This window comes from Camelina sativa, chromosome 7 (genome assembly GCF_030686135.1).
Source record: "Camelina sativa cultivar CO46 ecotype springtype chromosome 7, ASM3068613v1".
NCBI lineage: Eukaryota > Viridiplantae > Streptophyta > Magnoliopsida > Brassicales > Brassicaceae > Camelina > Camelina sativa.
The window spans coordinates 33710508-33735429 of NC_141886.1; the positions used below are offsets into that span (position 1 = coordinate 33710508).

The window sequence follows — 24922 nt, forward strand, 5'->3', positions numbered from 1 at the left end:
TATAGGGTTTATACGGTTCTGTGCAGTGTTCACAACTTCACTCACTTGCAAGTTGCAAGAGAATCATTCTGGAGAGCCATTTTTGAAGCAGTCAAGAGGATGAGGAGATCGATTGCGATTTCGATGACGGGCAAGAGATATATTCATCGGCTTACTCTGGCGAGAGGTAATCCTGGAAGCATTCCTGCTCTTTGTTGGAGACGATCTTTTTCTGATTACAGAGAGATATTGAGTAGGCGAAATGGGAAATTACAGGATTTGAAGTTAGATGATGCAATGGGTTTGTTTGGTAACATGGTCAAGTCTCGTCCTTTTCCTTCAATCATTGAGTTTAACAAACTGTTGAGTGCCATTGCCAAAATGAAGAAGTATGATGTTGTCATCTCCTTGGGCGAGCAGATGCAGAAGCTGGGGATTTCACACAGTCTCTATACATACAGTATCCTCATAAACTGTCTCTGCCGCTCTTCTCAACTCCCTCTTGCTTTAGCTATTTTGGGGAAGATGGTGAAACTCGGCTATGAGCCCAGTATTGTCACGCTTAACTCTCTTCTCAATGGTTTCTGTCACGGGAATAGGATTTGGGATGCCGTAGCTTTGGTTGATCAGATGGTGGAAATGGGATATCAACCCAATACGGTTACATTTAACACTCTGATTCATGGTCTTTTTTTCCACAACGAAGCTTCAGAAGCAGTGGCTTTAGTTGACCGGATGGCTTTAAAAGGCTGTCAACCGGACCTAGTGACATACGGTGTGGTAGTCAATGGACTATGTAAGAGAGGTGACATTGATTTGGCTTTAAATTTGCTCAAGAAGATGGAGAAAGGAAAAATTGAGGTCAATGTTGTAATCTACAGCACCGTCATTGATAGTCTTTGCAAATATAAACATTTGGAGGATGCTCTCAACCTGTTCAACGAAATGGAGAAGAAAGGAATTAGAGCCAATGTTGTTACCTACAACTCCCTCATAAGCTGCCTTGGTAATTACAGTAGATGGAGTGATGCCTCTAGATTACTCAGTGATATGATCATGAGGAAAATCAACCCAAATGTAGTCACTTTCAGCGCATTGATCGATGCGTTTGTGAAAGAAGGGAAGCTTCTAGAAGCTGAGAAATTGTATTCGGAGATGATTCAAAGGTCTATCGATCCTAATATTGCCACGTTCAATTCATTGATCAACGGGTTTTGCGTGCACGATCGTCTAAACGAGGCCAAGCATATGTTTTCTTTGATGGTTAGCAAGGATTGCCTCCCAAACGTAGTGGCATATACTACTCTTATAAAGGGATTTTGCAAGTGTAAAAGGGTAGATGATGCTATGGGGATCTTCTGCGACATGTCTCAAAGAGGATTGGTTGGAGACACTGTCACTTACAATACTCTTATCCAAGGATTTTTCCAAGCTGATGACTGTGATAATGCCCAAATGGTATTCAAAAAGATGGAATCTGACGGTGTGCCTCCCAGTATCGTGACTTACAACATCTTGTTAGATGGACTTTGTAAAAACGGGAAGCTAGAGAAGGCACTGGTGGTATTCGAGTATATGCAAAAGAGTAAACTGGAACTCAATATTTTCACATATAATATTATGATTGAAGGGATGTGCAAGGCTGGTAAGGTGGAAGATGGATGGGATCTATTTTGTAGCCTCAACCTTAAAGGAGTGAAGCCTAACGTTGTAACCTATACTACAATGATGTCAGGCTTGTGTAGTAAACGCCTATTAGAGGAAGCAGATGCCTTGTTCAGAGAAATGAAAGTAGATGGGCCTCTTCCAGATAGTGGTACATATAATACGCTTATCAGGGCACATCTTAGAGATGGTGACGAAACCGCATCAGCAGAACTCATCAAAGAAATGAGGAGTTGCGGGTTTGCTGGAGATGCTTCAACTTTTGGCTTGGTCACTAATATGTTGCATGATGGGAGATTGGACAAAAGCTTTCTGGATATGCTTTCTTAAAACAGTTTAATCCTCAAGAGAAGAGGAGTGGCAGGGCATCTGTGTCTGTGAGGTCAATCAAGTACGTACAATATGTTGTTTCCTGTACACAAAAAGTTTCTGAATCTGTTTCTAATAGAAATATAAATGAATGTTGTTAGGTTTGATCATAGATTCATAGTGCTCTCCGATAGGTTTTTTTTTTCTTTTTCTGAAATGCTTCTTGTTTCTTTTACAAGAATAAGAGATCATTTCTTTGCTTGTTTCCAAATCTTTAAAGATTGGTCTCTCATATGCTTTGTACATCTGTTGTCTACTCGCAGGTAGAATCTGTGAGTTGAAAAAGGCAACCATACATTGCTGTAGAATTCTGTAGATCAAGCTCAGCTTTAATTAATGACGCTTTTCCAATGTAGATTTGGAAGATAGATTGGTTAGAGAGACTTTGTTCAAAAAAAAAAAAAAAAAAATTGGTTAGAGAGAGAGAGAGAGAGAGAGAATTGTCTGATTTGGCTAGGCTCCTATGAGATTACATATCTACTCAGAACAAAGACCTGAACGTTTCAAACAATTAGCTTCCACTACTTGTTGTATTTGAGTTTTGAGTATGAAGAATTTTAAAACGCTGAGTAAGGTGGTGACTGAGGAATTCAATCTCCGGTTATCTAGACCGGAGTGAGTGATTCAATTGAATTTGTTGAAGATTTTTCTTATGAAATTGGGTCAATTGTTAAAACGAAACCAAAATTAATAATACAAATTGAAAGAGAGATGACCGGTTTAAGAAAACCAGCTGTAACCGAATCGACAATGAACCGACTGCTCTCGATAATAGGGTTCAAACGATTCCGCGATTTTGCTGTTTCTTCACTCTCTAGTATCAGCCATTTTTGAAATCGAAGAGGATGAGGAGCTCGGTTGCGATTACGGGGAAGAGACTTCTTCATCGGCATACCCGGGTGATTACAGGTTCGGCTCCTGCTGCTCTTTGCGGTTTTTGTTGCTCGGGACGAGCTTTTTCTGGTCATAGTTATGATTACAGAGAGAGATTGAGCAAAACTCGGCTGAGTGATTTAAAGTTAGATGATGCTGTTGAGTTGTTCAGTGTTATGGTACAGTCTCGTCCCTTTCCTTCCATTGTTGATTTCAGTAAACTGTTGAGTGCTATTGCTAAGATGAAGAGGTTTGATGTTGTCATCTCTCTTGGTGAGCAGATGCAGAATTTGGGAATTTCACATAATCTCTACAGTTACAGCATTTTGATTAATGGACTCTGTAAGACTGGTGATATTGATTTGGCTTTAACTCTGCTCAAGAAGATGGAGAATGGGAAAATAGAGGCTGATGTTGTAATCTACAGCACAATCATTGATAGTCTTTGCAAATACAAACATTTGGATGATGCTCTCAACCTGTTCAACGAAATGGAGATCAAAGGAATTAGAGCCAATGTTGTTACCTACAACTCCCTCATAAGTTGCCTTTGTAATTACGGACGATGGAGTGATGCCTCTCAACTACTCAGTGATATGATCAAGAGGAAAATCAACCCTGATTTGGTCACTTTCAATGCATTGATCGATGCATTTGGGAAGGAGGGAAAGCTTACAGAGGCTGAGAAATTGTACGAGGAGATGATCAAAAGGTCAATAGATCCTAATATTTTCATTTACAGTTCATTAATCAATGGATTTTGTATGCATGATCGTCTAGAGGAGGCTAAGCAGATGTTTTCTTTGATGGTTAGCAAAAGCTGTAGAGGTGTAGAGGTTTAAAAAAGCTGTTCTTTTTGTAGTTTTTTAAACCTCTTGTAGAGAATCTTTGGGGGGGCGTAAATTAGAAAACTCAATGTAAAGAGAAAAAAAGAAAAAAGAGAGGGTAAAATATTAAGTACTACCAGTTTAGGCTCTTTGTTTCATTGTTTAGGTCCAAATGTAAAACTTTTTTGAGTTTGAAGTTGAAAGAGTTTATATATATTATAAGTTTACAACTAGCTTATTACAATTCTACTATTGAAAGGTTGTGTGGGAACTGAAACCAGCTTTCGTTTGCTAAAGCTTAGTATAGTGTTTCTTTTTTCTTTTTCTTTTTTGGCGCAATGCTAAGGAAATAATATAGTGAATGACCCATTTTTCTTGGATAATTTTTAGTGAATTGACTGAGCAAGTCGGTATCTTACTATTATGGTTTAGGTGAGGTTCAATTCACAGGGCACTTAATTCGTAGAATAGTACTCGATTTGTTGTTGATTATCAAAAGAAGAATTTGGCTTAGAGACGACTAAAAATAAAATAAAATAAAAGCAAGGACCGGTTAAAGAAAACCAGCTGTAACGGAATCAACATTGAACCGCCTGCTCTCGATTACATTAGGGTTTATTCGATTGAACAATGTTGCTGCTGGATTGATCAGTGAATAATACACAGTACTGGGAAAAGCCATTTCGAAGCAATCAAGAGGATATGAGGAGATCGATTGCGACGGGGAAGAGATATTTCCAACTGGCCAGAGGTAATCCCGGAAGCGTTCCTGCTCTTTATTGGAGACGATCTTTTTCTGATTACAGAGAAAAACTGAGTAGACGAAATGGGAAATTACAGGATTTGAAGTTAGACGATGCGATTGGTTTGTTCGGTGATATGGTTCAGTGTCGTCCTTTGCCTTCAATTATTGATTTCAGTAAATTGTTGAGTACCATTGCCAAAATGAAGAAGTTTGATGTTGTCATCTCCTTGGGCGAGCAGATGCACAAGTTGGGGATTTCTCATAATCACTATACTTACAGCATTTTGATTAACTGTTTTTGTCGACGCTCTCAAGTCTCTCTTGCTTTAGCTATTTTGGGGAAGATGATGAAACTCGGCTATGAGCCTAGCATTGTCACGCTTTCTTCGCTTCTCAATGGATACTGCTGCCACAGTATGAGGATTTCAGAGGCAGTTGCTTTGGTTGATCAGATGGTGGAAATGGGATATCAACCCAATACGGTTACATTTAACACTCTGATTCATGGTCTTTTTCTCCACAACGAAGCTTCCGAAGCTGTGGCTTTAGTTGAGCGGATGGCTGAGAAAGGTTGTCAACCAGATCTGGTTACTTACGGTGTGGTGGTAAATGGAGTATGTAAGAGAGGTGACATTGATTTGGCTTTAAGTATTCTCAAGAAGATGGAGAAAGGAAAATTAGAGGCTGGTGTTGTAATCTACAACACAGTCATCGATGCTCTTTGCAAATACAAGCATGTGAATGATGCGCTTGACCTATTCAACGAAATGGAGAACAAAGGAATTAGAGCCAATGTTGTTACCTACAACTGCCTCATTAGTTGCCTTTGTAATTACGGAAGATGGACTGATGCCTCTCAACTACTTAGAGATATGATTGAGAGGAAAATCAACCCAAATGTAGTCACTTTCAGCGCCTTGATCGATGCGTTTGTCAAAGAAGGGAAGCTTCTAGAAGCTGAGAAATTGTATGCGGAGATGATTCAAAGGTCTATCGATCCTGATATTGTCACGTTCAATTCATTGATCAACGGGTTTTGCATGCACGATCGTCTAAACGAGGCCAAGCATATGTTTTCTTTGATGGTTAGCAAGGATTGCCTACCAGACATAGTGACATATAATACTCTTATAAAAGGATTTTGTAAGTCTAAGAAAGTAGAAGAAGGTATGGAAGGCTTCCGTGAGATGTCTCAAAGAGAATTGGTTGGAGACACATTCACTTACACCACTCTTATACAAGGATTTTTCCAAGCTGATGATTGTGATCATGCCCAAATGGTATTCAAAAAGATGGAATCTGATGGTGTGCCTCCCAGTATCGTGACTTACAACATTTTGTTAGATGGACTTTGTAAAAACTGGAAGCTAGAGAAGGCGTTGGTGATCTTCGAGTATATGCAAAAGAGTGAACTGGAACTTAGTATTGTCACATATAATATTATGATTGAAGGGATGTGCAAGGCTGGGAATGTGGAAGATGGGTGGGATCTATTTTGTACCCTCAACCTTAAAGGAGTGAAGCCTAACGTTGTAACCTATACCACAATGATCTCAGGATTTTGTAGGAAAGGTTTAAAGAATGAAGCAGGTGCCTTGTTCAACAAAATGAAAGAAGACGGACCTCTTCCAAATAGCGATACTTATAATACGCTGATTAGGGCGCATCTTAGAGATGGTGACAGAGCAGCGTCAGCGGAACTCATCAGAGAAATGTGGAGTTGCGGGTTTGTTGGAGATGCTTCAACTTTTGGCTTGGTCACAGATATGTTGTTTGATGGGAGACTGGACAAAAGCTTCTTGGAAATGCTTTCTTAAGACATCCTGAGGTTGATTAATTTTTCATGCTGCTTGTCTATTGGTTACTTCTAAACAGTCATTATGTTCTCACGTTACATGTGGATATAGACGTCTTTGTGGTGAATCAGAATTTTATTTTACCTTTCTATTGGTTACTTCTTTTTGGTGGAGTCTTTAACGTTCTCATGTTGCTGTGTCTAAGCTTTATGAACATGACTGATACTGTTCTTTGTTAATTTCTAGTTAGGTTGCAAACAACAAGAGTTGATCCACACCCTTCAAGAAGATTTCAGTTTTCGAATAGATGTTTGTGGCTCGAAGGAGGGTTTTGTTTCGTTTCTCACCATGCCTCTGCTTCCCAAAGCTCTCCTCATATTTGGAACTGTAATGCTAAATGGAGCCATTCATGTCAGTTTACTGATGGAAAACTGGGTTTTTGGTGTAAATTTCTTGTGAACTACAAAGCTTTTTTTACATATTGTTATCTGCTTAGCGTATGTTTTACAAGTGTTTTGGGGATCTTGTAGGAGATGAAAAAAAAAAGCTCACAAATTGGTGATTACCACTTGATAGATTGAAATAATTTTAGATTTGTGTAAAAAAAAGCTCATTAAGATGGATAAATTGCTGGTCTCCTACTCTGTTATCTCGAGGTAACTACAAAATTTTTATACTTTATGCCATGTTTAAAAATGATGCTATTGCTTTGTTACAGGATTTGAAGTTAGATGATGCTATTGCTTTGTTCAGTGACATGGTCAAGTCTCGTCCTTTCCCTTCCATTATCGAGTTCAGTAAATTGTTGAGTGTTATTGCTAAGATGAAGAAGTATGATGTTGTAGAAGTTGAAAAGGAACTGATAGGATCTCACGCTGCTCTCTTGTCCACAAGTTCTGATATTAAAACACCCCAGCCCGTTAAACCTTTTGATTGCGTCGACATGTAGTTGGAGCTTTCCATTATAATGTTCTCATTGTTGGAACTTTCTTCCAGCTGTTTAATATCTTATGTTTCTTATCCAGAAGCTGTACTAGTAGTTGGAGTTACATGTTTTGCAATAGAGATGACTCTTCGGGATAATGTCCATGGTTTTAGTGGTGATTAAAGAGGGAGGAATGTCGGGCTAGTACATTGATGAGGTGAGTTGAGTCACAATGATATGTGTTTATTATGTTGTCGAGTGTCTTATCATTTCTCTGTTTTTTTTTGGTGATTTGTTTGTATGACCTCTATGAGACTTTTGTTGTTGCTCTTCTCGTATGTTCCCGTGGAAATTACTGTTGTGGGTTAAAGATCATTTCAAAATATTGAAGGACAATGCTGCTATCTCATATTTTACTTCTTGTTAACCGCTACCACTTGGATGTGTATTAGGCTTGGGGTTTCTATCTTATATTATAGTTGGTTTGATGCTTTTTTTTATGTCTTCAACTTACTAATATGTTAATTGGTAGCTGAAGTTTTTTTCCCTTTTTTTCCAGCTAGATGATGATGATGATTATATTCCGAATGAATTGCATGGGAATGATGATGGTATAGTGCCAGACTCGGTGTATGAGGATGTAGGTCAGTTTCCAGTTCTAGTCAGTAGCAGGAAGAAACGAAGAAATGAAGATATGGGTAGCAGAACAAACCGTTTAAAAGTGTAATACTTTTATCAAGAGGGAGGGCGATATGTTATGAAGAAATTCATGGGCTAATAAAAACAGTGGTGTGCCTCTACGGTTTCAGGCAAAGATGTTCAGGATATGACATTGGAGGGAGGATGCAAACATTTCAGATCATGGTTTTCACTGGTGGCAACGGTGATGTGGTTGAAAACTTCTCCACTGCAGATCCTATGTTGTGTGACAATTCCGCCATAACACATGATGGAGTGTATAATTTATTCCCTCAACAACATTCCCGATGCTGAAAATAATCTCAACTTTTTCGACAATGGACACTTTGAGGATGTGGACAACATTGCTTAGGTAAAAAACGTAAGATATTCTCCTTTAGAATCTTTAACGCATTGGGGGCTCATCGCTTATAGGAGAAACATGTTATCATTGTAATTAATTAGCTTACAACTTTCGGCTTGAATAGTCTTAATAATGATAACATGTTTTCTTCTGCTCAGCCAAACGAGGGGACAGAAGGTGCGATGACAGATGATTTAAAACCAGACAAAATGTTGGAAAATCAAAGAACCCCTATGCTGCAGGTTGAAGTTTTTTTCGGACAACAGTGAGTCCAGCCATACTTTGGAAGATGAGTATGTATATACTGTTGCGGGCAATTCAGCTCAAGGAAAATCATTAGAAAATGTAATTAATACGAGTTCGCAAAAGATGTATCTGAAGCCATCAGGGTTTGTTCCTTTTCAATAACTACAACTTCTACTGTTGGTTGATATACTAACAAGTAACGACCCACAATTTTGTAAAAACTTTTGGCTTGCGGTCTGATATTTTTCCTGTGTTCAAAATATTTGGGTTGATTCATGGGTTTTTTTATCCACAACAAAGCTTCCGAAGCTGTGGCTTTTCTAGTATTGATTAAAAGTTACAGGTTGATACATTACAACTGATTGATCAAATAAAGGCACACCAAATTTTATGTACACGTCACAATAATTTCTTCATATGTACAGAGAGAAAAAAAAAAACAGAGTTTTGAAAAAATCAAACAAACAGTTTCTCTGTTCGATTCTCTTCTCTCCATCCATTGTAAACGTTTGCAATGTAATCTTCGATCCTGCTCGTCAAGGTATCATCATCATCATCACCATGGGAATGATGATGATCATCATCATGGTTTTCAACACCATCATCACCACCATCTTGATTCCATTGGCTACAATCCTCATCATCATCAACTTCGTGATAACCATCATAATAACCAAAACTATCATCATAGTAATACCTTGGGAGATTACAACAGTCTCTGTTCTTGTCTATGTTTTCACCATCAAGCATACTGTCTTCTTCAAAAGTGTACAAAACACAGGAATCTTCGTTTTCTTCGTAAACAGAGCGATTACGATCTATGACAAGCAAGAAAAGAACCAAACAGAGGAAAAGGAAAATAAGAAGAGGATTTGGAGGATTGTTGAAATATCTCAAGAAGAAAAAGAGCATGAATGTTGAAACAACTGTTCTCCAGATCATCTCCATGCCATTGATTATAATGTTGAGCTTCTTCATTTGGGCTCTATCTATATCAATAAAAGAGTAACTTTCCAGGGAAAACAAAAATCGAATTTAAGAGTTAGCTTTCCGGGGAAATACCATGAATTATGCTGAGACAGTGAGTGGAATAAGTCTGTTGTGTGAAGTTATTAAAACTTCCAAGCTCAAGGTATATACTTTGTATATAATAATCGTAAAGATTCTTAATATTCTAATTAAGGATACGTGTTGTACACATGTCTGTTTCTTGCTACGCAAGTTCTAACTATATTTATATGTTCTTGAGAGAGAGAAGTTTACGACTCTTGAAATGGTCACAATTTTTTATTTAAGTTATGATTACGCCGTTTATCTCATTTTTAAAAGTAATATTTTATATATGCAGATGAGTAAAATATAAAATAATATGTAACTTTTTTTGTGTGTGTGTGATCATAAAAGTTACATATTATTTTACATATTTACTCATCTGCATATAGAAAAAAGAAGGTAGAATTACAATCCGTAATCTATAGTATAAGAAGTAACTCATTAATTTTTTTTCACATATTTTCACAGCATTTACATGACTCAACAAAACTCTACCTACAATAGAGTCAAAACCTATATCATCCTCTCTTATATTACGTACCAATATTGGTTTTCACACACATTACATGACATGAACAAGAAGCCATTCTCCTATATATATATTCTTTTTCTTTTTTTTTTTTTTTTCCTATATATATATTCACTCTTTCGTAACACATAAAATCAAAATTTGAAACGTTAAAAAAATGGAGGGTACAAAGCAAGGAGACAATGAATACATTTTCCGCAGTCTGTATCCATCTGTGCCCATTCCTGAAAAGCTTACACTGGTATCCACTTTCTATATCTTGTGCATTCCATACTTAAGACTAATCGTACATTCTTATTCGTTTCAAGTTTCGTATAGTTTTTTTTTTTTGGGGGTCAGATTCCGTTTATATACTAATGAAAACTTAATACTATTTACTAATGTCTATATATGTGAAAAAGCCTGAATTTGTGCTCCAAGGAGTTGAAGAATACACAGAGAATGTGGCGTTTGTAGAAGCGGTGACGGGAAAAGCGGTGACGTACGGTGATGTAGTGAGGGACACGAAGAGGCTTGCCAAAGCGTTGACTTCTCTCGGACTAAGGAAAGGTCAAGTAATGGTTGTGGTTCTACCAAACGTCGCTGAGTATGGGATTATTGCCCTTGGCATTATGTCTGCCGGTGGAGTCTTCTCCGGCGCTAATCCGACGGCTCTTGTCTCCGAGATCAAGAAGCAAGTTGAATCTTCCGGTGCCAAAGGAATCATCACTGATGCTACTAATTATGAGAAGGTAAATTAAACATGAATTCGGGTTGGTTCGGTTTGGTATATGGTATAGACTAGAAACCAAACCAGATTGAAATAAATCAACAAACCAAATTTGATTAATTTCAATTTGGTGTCGTATAATGTCGATTTAGTTTTTGGTTTGAAATTTGATTTTGATTAATAACCATGTCATAAGTAGACCGCCTAATTCTAATCAATTATACTATATAAATAGAATTCTTCTTAATGGTCCGATTAAATTATGTTATTTAGTCTATGTAATAATTTCCAATTTCTTCAGAGTTATTATAGTTTCGGTAATCATGTACTTATTTTGGACAGGTGAAAACACTAGGTTTACCGGTGATAGTGTTAGGTGAAGAGAAGATCGAAGGAGCAGTAAACTGGAAAGATCTTCTAGAAGCAGGAGACAGATCCGTAGATAACGACAAAGAAGAGATTCTTCAGACAGATCTCTGTGCACTTCCATTCTCTTCAGGCACAACAGGATTGCAAAAAGGAGTAATGCTCACGCATCGCAATCTCATAGCCAATCTTTGCTCCACTCTCTTCAGTGTCAGGTCTGAAATGATCGGTCAGATCGTGACGCTTGGTTTGATCCCCTTCTTTCACATTTACGGTATCGTTGGGATATGTTGTGCTACGATGAAGAATAAAGGAAAAGTTGTTGCAATGAGTCGGTACGATTTAAGGATTTTCTTGAATGCTTTGATCGCGCATCAGGTTTCGTTTGCGCCCATTGTTCCGCCGATTATATTGAACCTTGTTAAGAATCCGATCGTTGATGAGTTTGATCTTTCGAAGCTTAAACTTCAATCTGTTATGACTGCTGCTGCTCCCTTAGCTCCTGAGCTTCTCACTGCCTTCGAAGCCAAGTTTCCTAACGTCCAAGTCCAAGAGGTAAGTATTATTACAGTAAGACTTCTATGTTTGTTAGTAACTTCTATATATGGAACTGAACCGTTGTTTTACATTAATTATATAGGCTTATGGATTAACGGAGCATAGTTGCATTACGTTAACTCACGGAGATCCAGCTAAAGGACAAGGGATCGCGAAACGAAACTCGATCGGCTTCATACTTCCGAATCTCGAGGTGAAGTTCATAGATCCTGAAACCGGCCGGTCACTCCCGAAGAACACTTCCGGTGAGCTCTGTGTGAGGAGCCAATGTGTAATGCAAGGTTACTTCATGAACAAGGAAGAAACTGAGAAGACAATTGATGAACAAGGTTGGCTTCACACAGGAGATATAGGTTACATTGATGATGATGGAGATATCTTCATCGTTGATCGTATCAAAGAACTTATTAAATACAAAGGTTTTCAGGTAAGTTTTGATTCATTCGTTTTGGAGAATGTTATATGCCAAATTTATTTGGTTCATATTGGTTTTTCAAAGTTTTGGTGTTATTATTCGGGTAGGTTGCTCCGGCCGAGCTTGAAGCCATACTACTCACTCACCCATCCGTTGAAGACGTTGCCGTCGTGCCGTGAGTATATTATATATATATATATATATAGCCCTACTGGTTTCTTGAAACTAATTAATATTTTTAGATTTTTTTTAATTAATCAATTATGAAATGAAAAGGTTACCGGACGAGGAAGCCGGGGAGATCCCGGCGGCTTGCGTGGTGATAAATCCGAAAGCTACAGAGAAGGAAGAAGACATTCTCAACTTTGTTGCAGCAAATGTGGCTCACTACAAGAAGGTCCGAGCCGTCCATTTTGTGGATTCTATTCCCAAATCTCTCTCTGGTAAAATCATGAGAAGGCTTCTTCGGGACAAAATCCTCAGCATCAACAAGAAATAGAAAAAGAAAAAAAAAAACTCTTACAAGCTTTAATTTAATCAATAAATACTCTGTGTGGTTTTTATTTACATAACACAAATATTTAAAAGGAAAACCAGTCAGCTAATTTTACTTAGATTTCTATCCACACTTTTTCAGCCTTCGACACCCGATTAGCTTGGCCAAATATTGCATATCTTACTTCTCCTTTGAAATCGAATTTTCCGCATGGATTCTCATGTTATCGATAGATTAATATTCAGATCATATCCTCCCACATATATATTAACATTTTGAAAATATATTTTGTATTTTACCATTATAGTTATATTTATTTAATTTAAATCACTCTAAATCTCTCTACCAAATCAATAAGATTACTAAAATCAACAAAATATCATAAAAATGAAAATGTGTGTGTTTTTTTTTTTTAATTTCTCTACAATCTCTTTAAAAATTTGACGCAGATAAATTTACACAGCAAAAATGCTCAAAAAACAGTTTCTTTTTAAACTCTCTACCATCTCCTTTGAAACAAGTTTGATGTCCGGAAAAGTGATCAAACTTGTAGTTTAATGTTTAAAGGCACTTAAAGAAGAGATCTGTGTGTAAACAGGAAAAGTATTGAGAAAACCAGTTTCTGCAAAACCAGTACTCAAAAAGAGCATTAAAAATCTTAACTTTAAGCAAGGTAAAAAAAAAAAAAGAAGTTTTTTCTTTATCTTGTTGGGACGAGACAACATCGAAACTGGTTTGGGTATGTGACAATAAGACCAACGCATTCGATGCAGCGATTTATCGATGGAACGTTTCCGTATGTGCCTCGCCTCGTGGTGGGTATTTGTCTATTTGACATTTAGGCCTTCCCCAACGGGGAGTTTTAAGAGGGTATGTAACTCGAAAGAAGGAAAAAAATGAAGAGGCTCTCTTATTTAGTATACTGGATTTGAGAATAAGAGACTGTACGTGTTAATTATTTGTTGGCCAAAAAAAAACTTGACTATGTTCTCTTTCTCCTCTCTCTCTCTCTCTCTCTACGAAGATATTGAAAAATCAGAATAGAAATTGAGTGATTCAATTTCTTGTGACCTCCTGCGATGCATATAATCTGAGAACAAAGGGGCATGAGCTTGAGACCAGAGACGCTGAGCATGAGAAGCTTAAGTTGGAGTTGAAGAAACTTCAGAAGATGAAGGAGTTCAAACCTAACATGGTATAACCCTCTAGATCTATTGCTTTTGGTTCTCGATTTGGTGATTAGATTAGAATTTGGTTTGGTTTTGGATTGATAGAAGTTTGTGATTTTGGATTGATAAAGCTCTACTATTTTCTGTTAGTTTCATGTTTTGTCAATGTAGAAGTTATCATTAAAGATTATCCAACTCAGTGAGGTCTCTTATTGCTACAATTGACAAAATTTTGCAGATGAAAAAAGAGTTGCAGAGAGTGGAATCTTCTGGTAAAGCTTTTGCATCCGCATGTTTGTCCTCCAACAAAGCTTTTAGCTGATGTTCAGCTGCTTGATGATCTCATTTCTGTTTGGTTGCATTGGTGAATCTGACGTTTATGTGTCATGAACTAGTGCACTAGTGCTGTCGTCTGCCTACTTTTGGGTTTGAGTTTTTTGCTTCTTCTTCTTAAACGAGAGAAGAGTATGAAAGCCCTTGAACGAGAGAAGAGAAAGAAAGAGCTAGAGACCAAGAAGAAAAATTCAAGAATCGCACCAACCAAAGAGGTTACTACTTTAGTTTTTTTTTTTTTTTTTTTTTTGTATTTGTCATTGTAAATGGAAGATACAGTAGAGAGAACAGAGACTCCCACAAATTTCATTTTTTTTTTTTTTTTTTGCTTATGTGTAATCTCAATAGATCGAGTTTGATATCTCTGTTAGTAAAAAAAAAAAAAAAAAGTATCTGATGATGATTCGGGTATTTATGTTTCCAGAAACAGAGGAGATCATGATGCTCACAAACGCAAATGCCGGAGGAGGAGATGACAACAGAAGTATCCAAGGAGGACATTTTGTTGATTGGCCTAGAGTTGAATATAAGTTATACATACATATGCATCAGTCTGCCTTGTTTCTTTTGCTTTTGCTTGGTAGTATGCCTTTGTCGTCGTGTTCCATATCTCTGAGGTTTTCAGAGAACAATGAGACACTCGTGTCTCCTAGTAAGCTCTTTGAGATGGGTCTCTTCAGATCCAGGGTTCCAGAACAGAATCGTTGGTATCTAGGAATTTGGTTTACAAAATTCCCCAGCAAAGTAGTTTGGGTTGCTAATAGAGACGATCCTCTCTCCAGTCCCACTGGAATCTTCAACATCTCAAATTCGGAGCTGGTCCTCTTCGATAGTTTCGGTGTTGTATGGAAGAGGAACTTGGAGAACCTTGTCAATAAGGAATCCTCGGTGGTGGCAGAGCTTCTCGATAACGGCAATTTCGTGGTAAAAGATCCAACCGGGTTGTTATTGTGGCAGAGCTTTGATTCTCCCACTGACACTTTACTCCCTGGAATGATACTTCATGATCATGACACAAGAATACAATCCTGGAGAAGCTCACAAGATCCGTCCAGTGGAGACTTCAGATACTTGATCACAAATCTTCAAGAAGGTTTCATTCTTCTTGGCGATGGAATTTACGCGACACGTATCTTTCCGATCAAAACAGTACCTTCCACTACGAATGCCACCTTCCCTGCAATGTTAAGAATTGAGGAAGATGGAGTCGTCCGGCTCCTCGTCTGGCGAGGAAAATGGGAAGTGGACTGGACTTCTCCAGCTGAGGACGATTGTGATACGTACAAAGCCTGTGATGGTGATAATAAGTTCTGCAACATAGTAAACCTTAACCCCATGTGTAACTGTATCAAAAAATTTGAGCCAAGACAAAACTGAGTTGCCTTGAGAAAGAGTTTGCCAAGATGACAAATATGAAGCTTCCAGAGTTTGGAGAGCAAATGATCCACACGATTGCAGTTGTACGGCGTTTGCAAACGTGGACACGCAAAATGGCATGTCAGATTGCATGATGTGGTCAGATTCTGACCCGTTAATTGATGTTCGCAGTTACAATGGCGGCGACAAGGGGCAAGATCTATATATAAAGATAGCCGTGCCTGCAGATTTCGGTTAGTTATATATTTTTCTACAAATAATAATAAGTCGTCTAGATATGCCTTTATTAATAATTACTCTATTCAATATTATTTTGTTTCGCGCGCAAGGAAATAAGAATATGAGTGAAACCACCATCGGGTTGATTGCTGGAGGAGCCAGCACATTGCTTCTCATCTTCATCGTGCTTCTCTTATTCAAAAAAAGAATAAGAAAGATGATGGCAAGAACAATTGATATTTTTTTATTTTTTTATTCTCTGTTGAATCTTATATAATATTCTTTTTCAATACATCTTGTTCGATCGTAGACACTAATTTTTGATTTGTTTTTTTTTGTGTTCATGTCTCATAACGAAAAACAGTGTGTCAACGTGAAAATCCAACCATGGAGATGATAAGCATAACCGAGGAATGGCAATCAAAAGCCATGGATTTTGAAGTCATTTCCCAAGCCACCAACTTCTTCTCTGACTCCAACAAGATTGGAGAAGGTGGTTTTGACAAGGTCTGTATTCATGATCATCTTATATGAAATACTCTTTTCATTGTAAAAAGCACTCTGACCATTGGTTAGATTCAGATTGTGTTTTTTAACGAGAGATGTGGTGACACTGACAGGGTCGGTTACTTAACGGGTTAGAGGTTGCTGTCAAGAGGATTATTAGTATGACACCTGAGGGGATCGAAAACTTTGACAACGAGGTGAGACTCATTGGGCTAGTTCAGCATATAAACATCATCCGACTCATTGGTTTTTTCTCTGACGAAAACGAGAGGATCCTAGTATATGAGCACCTGGAAAACCTAGGACTCAACTCGTGCATTTTCGGTTAGTATAGTGCGGGCCTCTCTTTTCTCGGAAGCTATATATATATATATAGTTCAAGAGTTAAAGTATATATATATCTGTACATTTGACTTGGTTTTGATCTTTTTCATAGACACAACCCGAAGCTCTTCTTTAAACTGGCAAAAGAGATTCGACATTGCCATTGGTATTGCTCGAGGGCTTTCATACCTTCACCAAGATTCCCGATTCAAGATAATCCACCTTGACCTGAAACCAAGCAATATCTTGCTTGGTGTAGACATGATCCCAAAGATCTCCGATTTTGGGATGGCAAAGACACTGGCAAGGGACGAGACAGAAGCTATTGCCACGGGCGGGGGCGGAACTTTGTAAGCAACTATACTACCACCGTATCTTCATTCATTATTTTCTTAAACTGTGAGAGCTAAATATATATCGTTATGCATGCAGTGGTTACATGCCGCCCGAATACTTGAGAAACAATATATTCTCTGTGAAATACGATGTTTTCAGCTTTGGGGTCATGCTTCTTGAGATTCTCAGTGGAAAGAGAAACAGTAGGTTCCCTGCCCTGAACGACGGAGAAACTCTTCTAAGCTACGTAAGCTTATAATTAACAACCAAATTCTACCTTTTAATTTGTCGTTTCTAAAAATAAACACTTATATATATATATATAATTTAATTACATTTTTACACACAGATATGGAGTAACTGGAGCGAAGGAAAGGGGCTAGAGATCGTCGATCCGGCCATTACATCTTCATCAGAATTTCGACCAGATCAAGTTCTAAGGTGCATACAGATTGGTCTCTTGTGCGTTCAACAACTTGCACAAGACAGACCGACTATGTGGTTGGTGGTTCTCATGCTAGAAAGTGAAACAGTTGATATCGATATGCCTAAATCCCCCGGTGACACTAGTTCATCCTCGAGGGAACATCTAGATGATGAATCTTACAGCGTTTGTCAAATGACCATGTCGACCATGAACGGTCGGTAATAACTTACTTCCAGAAATTCGACAAGGATTCTAAGTTTTATAACATCTCGTTTTCGAACAAAAAGTTATCTTTGTAAAACTCAAATCTCTCAAGTTCATTTGGCAAATTCTATATAAGTTACTCATTAATTATTGAACTACAAATTCTTGTTGTTGAGCCTCCTTTGTGCTTCATCCATGGAAGCTGTTCCATTTAATTAACGCTACATTTCAAAGTCAAGTCGCTTAATTTACTGGGAGATTCATGGAATAAATTTACTGGTTATATTTACATAACACAAATATCTGAAAAGGAATAACATGATCAGCTAACTTTACATAGATTCTCTCCATAGTTTTGCAGCCTTATTAGACCGTCTCCATTGAGCTATTTTAGTGAGTAGTTTAGTAATAAAAACAGATTAAATATAATCTAAATAGTCCAATTATGCTTTAGGATCGATCGTTAGATTAGATGTTTTAGAGTTATTAAGGATCTTGGGCGTGTCAATTGGTGATTGGCTGGAAAAAAAAAAAGGGGGGGGAAATGTTTTCTTTTTCTTCCCTCGGCGAAATGGGAAGAAATCTACAACACTTGGGACTTCGCCGGTAACAAAATCTTGAATTAGAGCAAAGGTAAAAAAAAAAAAAAAAAAAAAAAAAAAAAAGTTGTTTCTTTATCTTGTTGGGAAGAGAAAACATACCCAAATCAATCTCAGAGGACAAAAGATGTTTATCGATTTCGGATTTTGGAGCTGTCGGTGACAATAAGACCAACGCATTCCAATGCGGAGATTTATCGTATGTGCCTCGCCTCGTACGTGGTGGGTATTTGACTGATCAGAGCTTCAATCTCTATACCCTCGCCGATCCGACAGCTTCAATCTTTAACCTTGATTTAGTATTTATCACAATCAAATAGATCAAACAGCGAAAGACATTTTAGGTTATAGTTTTTTTTTTTTCTCTCAAAATTAATTGTAAATGGCATCTCTTGTAAATTTAACAAACAAATCAAGGTTAATAAAGGTCATTTGCCTGACTTTTTTAAGTGTTGTTTTAGGAAAGATGGAATATGGATGTGTTGATATAGTAGTAATATAGCAACATTTATGTATTATTCTGGGTAATATCCCAAATAAATATGATGATTTCATCAATTCTTCACAAAAAAAAATAATAGAAACATTTGTGCAACGATTACTTAAAGCAAATGGCTCATACAAAGCCAAAGCTGCCATTGGAACAAAACAACAACAAACATAAACAAATATATTGCATAAACATAAAAGACATGAGAAATGATCCCATGCACTTCCAACAGGGTCATCTTTTGTTTGATCGCGTATACTAACACTCACCAATAGCAAAGGCTTTGCAGTAGCTCATTTGCAAGTGCGGCATTGACAATTAAGTATCGTGGGGTTGCGTGCGTCTCTATTTATACAGCTTCCGAATTTAAACCCGTATGCACTACACGCTAATTCACATCTTTTATTTATTATATTTTTTTTTTTTTCGTCAACGAGTTGTTCACAAAACTCCGTCCTATGAGCCGGAATATTAAGTGGGCGACAATCTTTTAGATTTTTAGCCTCTAGTTTTGATATTCCTGAAATCGTGTTAAGTCAACAAGTTAGAAAATATTAAAAATATGAAATGGATTATTTAAATAAATATTATAGTTTTGTTTAGGTTTGAATATAGAACATACTCTGTCATTTTCATTCAAAAGAAATTTGGGTTTGGATTTTTGTTTTTTTCTCTTTTCTTTTCTTTCTTGCATTTAAGAATGACAATATATATATATATATATATATATATATATATATATATTTTTTAAAAGGGTAAACAAATAATCGAAACATATCTGAGACTCATATTATGTTTATGACCTGTTATTATCGTCAACGTGAAGATCATCACAAAAGTGATCAAGCGAAGAAGCAGACTTTTAATCTTGGCCATCTTTCTTATCTTTCTTCCTTAATTCCACTCTTCTTTTTTCTTTTTTGGATGGAAGGTTTTATGATTTTATTGTATAATCATCAGACTGCTACATATATAGTGAGCTTTTATTTTTATTTTTGGAAAAAGGAAAAGAAACATTGTCCTTAAAACATGGAAGAGTTACGAAGAAGGATAAAATATACTAATCTGATGACCACATATTATTTGCTAATTTTAGTAAATAGAAAAAACAGAGTTTGGAAAAGTATTAAGTTATTAACGTTTACGGTAAAAAAATTTTAAAACCACAACCTTTTATTACCATACATTTCGGGAGCGATCAGATCAGTTTCGTTTCGATTCTAAGTGGTTTCGGCTAAGAGAACATGACATTTGAAGACGTTCAACTATATTGAATGCAGTATGGAAATGGACACAAATTATTTAATCAGATTTTTTCTTATTTTTCTCCTCGAAAAATGATTTATTTCTTACACTAGCAAAAAGCTAAAAAAAAACATATGTTACTTTATAAAGCATATCAATTGAAAGCATGTAACAAACACTAGAGTGTACAATTAGATTGTGTATGGTATGAGTATATATCTATGTTGAAAGAAGTTTAACATGTTTTTATCAGGAGTATAAGTGTATTTGATACTTGGGTTATATGGTTTATATGGTTTTAAAGTATAGGTTAAGTCATTATTAACTTAAAACTATAGTCTTAGATGTTGTATATAGTATACAGCTTGTACATGAAGTTCATTTATGAGAATACAAAGATATTTTTCAATCTCTCTCTTCAGCTCGACGTCTCTCTCTTGTTCTTCATCATTTCTGAGATTCTGTTACAAGAATCTTGTTAGTTTTCATGTGGTATATATTAGGCATTGCATTTGTACACATTTACGATCAACCAAAAAAATCGACCACATGGGAATATTAATATACAAATATTCGACCCACGTAAAAGCATACGAATCTTATTTTGTTAAAAATAATCATTCTCTTATTTTATACTAATAAGGGCTTCACACAATATGCGGATATTAAAATTGTTGAAGAGAAGAAAATTTAAACTTTAAAATTCTTTAAAAAAATATGAAATAAAATTTTATTTCTTGAAGTAAATATATAAATAATTTTAGTTAGAAAAATAATTATATTTATATTTACCTTCATACACTTATTTATATTTTTATTTTTTATATTTTTATATTTTTAATATATTATAACAATTATTACAATAATCTAAAGCTAAATTATATCCCACCAAAATCATATTTGTATTTACCTTCATACACTTATTTATATTTTTATAATATTAATATATTATAACAATTATTACAATAATCTAAAGCTAAATTATACCCCACCAAAACTTTTGTCAAATACTCATCATTACAAATATTATTATTGTCAAATTTCAAAAACGTTTTACAACTTATTACAAAATATTTTACGTGCAAAGAATTCATCAAATCAACATATAATGTAGTAACCACGTACAATTTTACTATATGTTTCACCATTAAAAATATGCTCCTAAACTTTAAATTATTTTATTGTTAAAGTATGCTCTTTAAGAACCCTAAATCGAATTAAAATCCCCAATTGACGAAACGGCGTCGTTTTGTTTTAGTGTTTACACGCGTTTTTGTGGGCAAAACGACGTCGTCAATAGCTTACGTGTCGTCCTAGTCAGCTCCCGTTAACGACACAGTAACACTGTCTGACGATTGGTGGGTCGTCGCCGGATTTTCATAGTTCATGAAAGAAATTCAAATTTTAGTATAATCCATGGGATCATAGGCACAATAGAAAGTTTCATGGATGCACGCGATAAAGTAACATAGTTTGGGGGGGAAAAAGGCCGTTTTCCCTAGAATTCATAATCTAAATTTTGTATAACATGTACGGTGTATAGAATACATATTCTAAAATATGTGTTCTAAACTTTGTAGATCAAATTTTATATATCGAAAATGTTAACAAAAACAACATATTTTTGAACTTTTCTGTATCTTAATGCTTTCAACATCATTTTTCTACAGATTGTTTTTATTTTTTTGGGAAAATTGGTTATATTCAAGATAAAGGGTAATTTAGGAATAAATTATATCTGTTAGTAGAATGCATATATGGACAAAATTTGATTTTTTTTTTACTCAGTCAATTTTTTCACTTTTTAAAAAATGTCAATATCAAATCAAATTTACAGTTATTACCTAATCAACATTTAATTAAATCAAAGAATTTTCAACCCGCCCATTCATGGAAATACACGGATGATTTTTTTACTAATAACGAAGATAAACTATTTGCATACAAAGTTTAGTCATCTACTTAATGTAACGTAATATTAAGAAAGGAAAATAAAATACAATATAGAAAAAACCAGTTCATCTTCTTCACCTACTTAAGGTAATTTCTATCTTTAACCCCTTTTTTTTTAAGCAATTTGAGTCCTTAAATGTAGTCATCTTCTTAAAATTTACTTAATCATCTACTAAATTAATTAACTAAATTAATTAAAAACAATAATTAATTATCTAAATTAAGGTATACAAAATCCAAAATTAAATCTTTCACTTCTCCGTCCACTGAGTAAACTAATCAAACCCCTCTCTCTCTCTGGCGGAGAAAAAGTCGCCGACTGTGTAAAATGATGAGCCATGGTGGTGGTGGCGGCGGAGGAGGAGACGCTGAACGTATGTTAGCTCAAGCAGAGAAGCTACTCTTAAGCGGAGACTTAAACGGTTCAAAAACCTATGCGATCCGCGCATGCGAAGCCGATCACTCACTCGTAGACCACGCCGAACTAATCCTCGCCGTCGCCGATACTTTAATCGCCGGAGAATCAAGAATCAGAGGAACATCCTCCGAACTTCCCGACTGGTACGCCGTGCTCCGTCTCGTTCGTCTGACTCACAACCCGGAACTCGTCGCGACTCAGTACAGCAGACTCGCCGTGTTGCTTAACCCGGGTCGGAATCGGTTCCCGTACTCTGAGAAAGCTTTTAGGTTGATCTCTGATGCTTGGTATGTTCTCTCTGATCCTTCTAGAAAGGCATTGTATGATAGGGAACTCCATCTGAGTCAATTTGGGAACCTCGGTCAATTAGGGTTTCAGCTTTTCAATCAATCCCCTCCTCCTCCTCAACATCAATCGCAACCGCCTCAGCATCAGAACCAAACGTTGTCGTTTCAGAACCAGCAGTTACCATTTCAGCTTCACCAACCACCTTTTGCTCAGCCTGTACAGACTCAGTCACAGCAGCAGCAAAGGTCTCAATTTGATCAGCAGTTATTGCAGGAGCAACAACAAGCATCTTGGAGGCAACAGTTTGGTCAAGAGCAAAGTAGTGATTGGAAAAGACCAGTAGAGGAGGAGGAAGAGAGGTTGATTAATTTGAACAATGCAACTGATAGGGTTCTTCAATCTAGTCGTCGTTTTGCTGAGCCGGACCGGCCGCCTAGTAGATCTTCTTCTCATAGGACTCCTTCGACTGATTTGACATGGGCTTCATCTAAGCCTACTCCAACATCTGACTCTGTACACCATTCTGATTCTGTCCCGTGGCAATCCAATGAGCCGGCTAGGCAGTATCAGTCATCTAGTAGGTCTAGTGAAGCTTCTCATCTCTCGCTGCTTCCTTCTGTTTCAGACTCACCTCATGCATCTCAGCCAACTCGCTCGATTCAGTCGCATCCAGTCTCTAAACCGCATCCAGTTTCTAAACCACATCCGCCATTCCCTATGTCTCAGTCACCACAGACCTCTAGTCCGTTCCCTGTCTCTCACTCATCACTAAAGTCTAAGCCTTTGCCGGTTTCTCAGTCATTACAAAAGTCGTCTAAGCCATTGCCGGTCTCTCAGTCGTCACAAAACTCTAACCAATTCCCGGTGTCTCAATCATCATCAAAGTCTATGCCATTCCCTGTGTCTCAGCCACTACCTACCTCTAACCCATTTCCGGTGTCCCAGCCAGCACCAAACTCTAAACCAATCTCCATGTCTCAACCATTATCGACTGCTAGACCTTTCCAAGCATCTCAGTCACCACCGGTCTCTAAGCAATTTCCTATATCTCAGCCACCACCGGCCTCTAAGCAATTTCCTATACCTCAGCCACCTCCGACCTCCAAGGCATTCCCGGTATCTCTGCCACCACCAGCCTCTAAGCCATTCCCAATATCACAGCCACCCAATACCTCTAAGCCAATGCCAGTATCTCAGCCACCCACGACATCTAAGCCATTTTCCATGTCTCAGCCAGCACCAGCCTCTAAGCCGTTCCCAACATCACAGCCACCCAATACCTCTAAGCCAATGCCAGTATCTCAGCCACCCACAACCTCTAAGCCGTTGCCAGTGTCTCAGCCATCACCGGCATTTCAGTCAACCCGTCCCTCTCAGCCACCTGCAGCCTCTAGTTCTCTCTCTCCACTGCCTCCTGTCTTCGATTCAACTCAATCATTCGAGCCACCTCCAGTCTCTACTACTCCCTCTCCGGTTCCAGCAGCCTCTACTACTATTCCATCTCCACCACCGCCTGCGCCAGTCTCTCAGCCAACTCGGGGTTCTAACCAAACCCAACCTACAGAACATACTCCAAAGAGCGGGGCTGCAAGACCAGATTCCGAGCCGGAGGTTCTGAGTTTCTGGACAACTTGTCCATACTGTTACGTGCTTTATGAGTATCCCGTCATTTACGAGGAAAGCGTGCTTAAATGCCAAACTAAGAGCTGCAGGAGAGCTTACCAAGCGGTGAAGGTACCTTCACCACCGCCAGTAACCGAAGAAGATAGCTACTATTGCTGTTGGGGTTTCTATCCAGTAGGATACTCAGAAGTTACTAAAATCCCAGTCAGTGGCTTACAGTCTAAAATTCCAGTCAGTGAGTTACCCAAAAAACCATCTCCAAAGGTATATTATTATGACGATGAAGAAGATGATGATGATTCATATATAGATTCGGATCTTAGTGACGACGATGATGATGATGATGATTGGCTGATGAATGGAATAAAAAGGAAGAAAAATGTGAAGCAAAGTAAAGCTAAAGCTTCAACCAGAACAAAACGTCGAAAAGCTATTGAGGTTGATTGAGTAAAAATAAAATCAGGTATGGAACAGAAGGAGAACAACTTTCATGTAAGGCTCTCTCTCTCTTCTTTATTTCTGGCTCTGTTGTTGTATTTTTAGTTGTAGTAGTTTCTATTTTTATGTAGTGTAGGGTAAAATTGCTTGCTTCCGCGGTTTCCATGTTCTGTTTAGGCTCTGCTGCGGTCGGATCGGTCTTAGCGATTTGAGGTTAAGCTTAGAAACAACGTTTGTAACTTGTAATGATGTTCTGGTGCCTCTTTTTGGATTAATGTAGTATCATCCTTTTTTGGAAAGACGATGGAGTTTCATCATTTTGATCAGTTAGGATTTTGAAAATTCTCTCTCTCTCGTTTTGTTCACTTGCCTCTTGTTA

General features: G+C 37.3%; 7 protein-coding genes and 1 pseudogene across 11 annotated transcripts in view; 6 read left to right on the plus strand and 2 right to left on the minus strand.

The window, feature by feature from the left end:
• LOC104703887 (uncharacterized) overlaps window positions 1–24610 on the minus strand; it is a 78046-nt gene extending 53436 nt beyond the window's left edge. The window contains exon 1 of the mRNA XM_010419974.3: window positions 24603–24610. The gene's annotated coding sequence lies outside the window, so the exon portion shown is untranslated. The remainder of the gene's footprint in view (window positions 1–24602) is intronic.
• Window positions 100–1974, plus strand: LOC104703901 (pentatricopeptide repeat-containing protein At1g63150-like). 3 transcript variants are annotated; one of them, XM_010419992.2, is made up of 2 exons: window positions 100–1145; window positions 1248–1974. In XM_010419992.2, exons 1-2 carry the CDS (start codon window positions 100–102, stop codon window positions 1972–1974), a joined length of 1773 nt encoding a protein of 590 aa, XP_010418294.2. The 3 variants fall into 3 exon arrangements, with proteins under 3 accessions (XP_010418294.2, XP_087316320.1, XP_019083088.2); XM_087460194.1 differs by having other exon boundaries at window positions 100–639; window positions 841–1974; XM_019227543.2 differs by lacking the exon at window positions 100–1145 and having other exon boundaries at window positions 1327–1542; window positions 1621–1974.
• On the plus strand, window positions 2859–6275 carry LOC109125600 (pentatricopeptide repeat-containing protein At1g63150-like). Of its 2 annotated transcripts, none has more exons than XM_087457639.1 (2): window positions 2859–3202; window positions 4733–6275. In XM_087457639.1, the coding sequence occupies exons 1-2, from the start codon at window positions 2859–2861 to the stop codon at window positions 6273–6275; spliced, it is 1887 nt and encodes a 628-aa protein (XP_087313765.1). The 2 variants fall into 2 exon arrangements, with proteins under 2 accessions (XP_087313765.1, XP_019083085.1); XM_019227540.1 differs by lacking the exon at window positions 2859–3202 and having other exon boundaries at window positions 5628–5840; window positions 5922–6275.
• LOC104703903 (uncharacterized) lies at window positions 8794–9454 on the minus strand. Its single transcript, XM_010419993.3, has one exon. It carries the CDS (start codon window positions 9443–9445, stop codon window positions 8924–8926), a length of 522 nt encoding a protein of 173 aa, XP_010418295.2. The 5' UTR covers window positions 9446–9454; the 3' UTR covers window positions 8794–8923.
• LOC104703904 (4-coumarate--CoA ligase-like 1) lies at window positions 10069–12719 on the plus strand. The gene is made up of 6 exons (XM_010419994.2): window positions 10069–10290; window positions 10451–10780; window positions 11101–11679; window positions 11765–12109; window positions 12205–12272; window positions 12374–12719. Exons 1-6 carry the CDS (start codon window positions 10207–10209, stop codon window positions 12594–12596), a joined length of 1629 nt encoding a protein of 542 aa, XP_010418296.2. The 5' UTR covers window positions 10069–10206; the 3' UTR covers window positions 12597–12719.
• LOC104703909 (S-locus-specific glycoprotein BS29-2-like) lies at window positions 13534–15968 on the plus strand (annotated as a pseudogene). Its single transcript, XR_015562031.1, has 4 exons — window positions 13534–13788; window positions 14001–14310; window positions 14520–15705; window positions 15802–15968. The product of XR_015562031.1 is annotated as an S-locus-specific glycoprotein BS29-2-like (transcript).
• On the plus strand, window positions 16061–17727 carry LOC104703907 (receptor-like serine/threonine-protein kinase SD1-8). The gene is made up of 5 exons (XM_087457641.1): window positions 16061–16198; window positions 16312–16522; window positions 16635–16872; window positions 16955–17105; window positions 17208–17727. The coding sequence occupies exons 1-5, from the start codon at window positions 16079–16081 to the stop codon at window positions 17505–17507; spliced, it is 1020 nt and encodes a 339-aa protein (XP_087313767.1). The 5' UTR covers window positions 16061–16078; the 3' UTR covers window positions 17508–17727.
• Window positions 22021–24842, plus strand: LOC104703906 (uncharacterized). The gene has a single exon (XM_010419997.3). It carries the CDS (start codon window positions 22105–22107, stop codon window positions 24550–24552), a length of 2448 nt encoding a protein of 815 aa, XP_010418299.2. The 5' UTR covers window positions 22021–22104; the 3' UTR covers window positions 24553–24842.
• The last annotated feature ends 80 nt before the right edge of the window (window positions 24843–24922 follow it).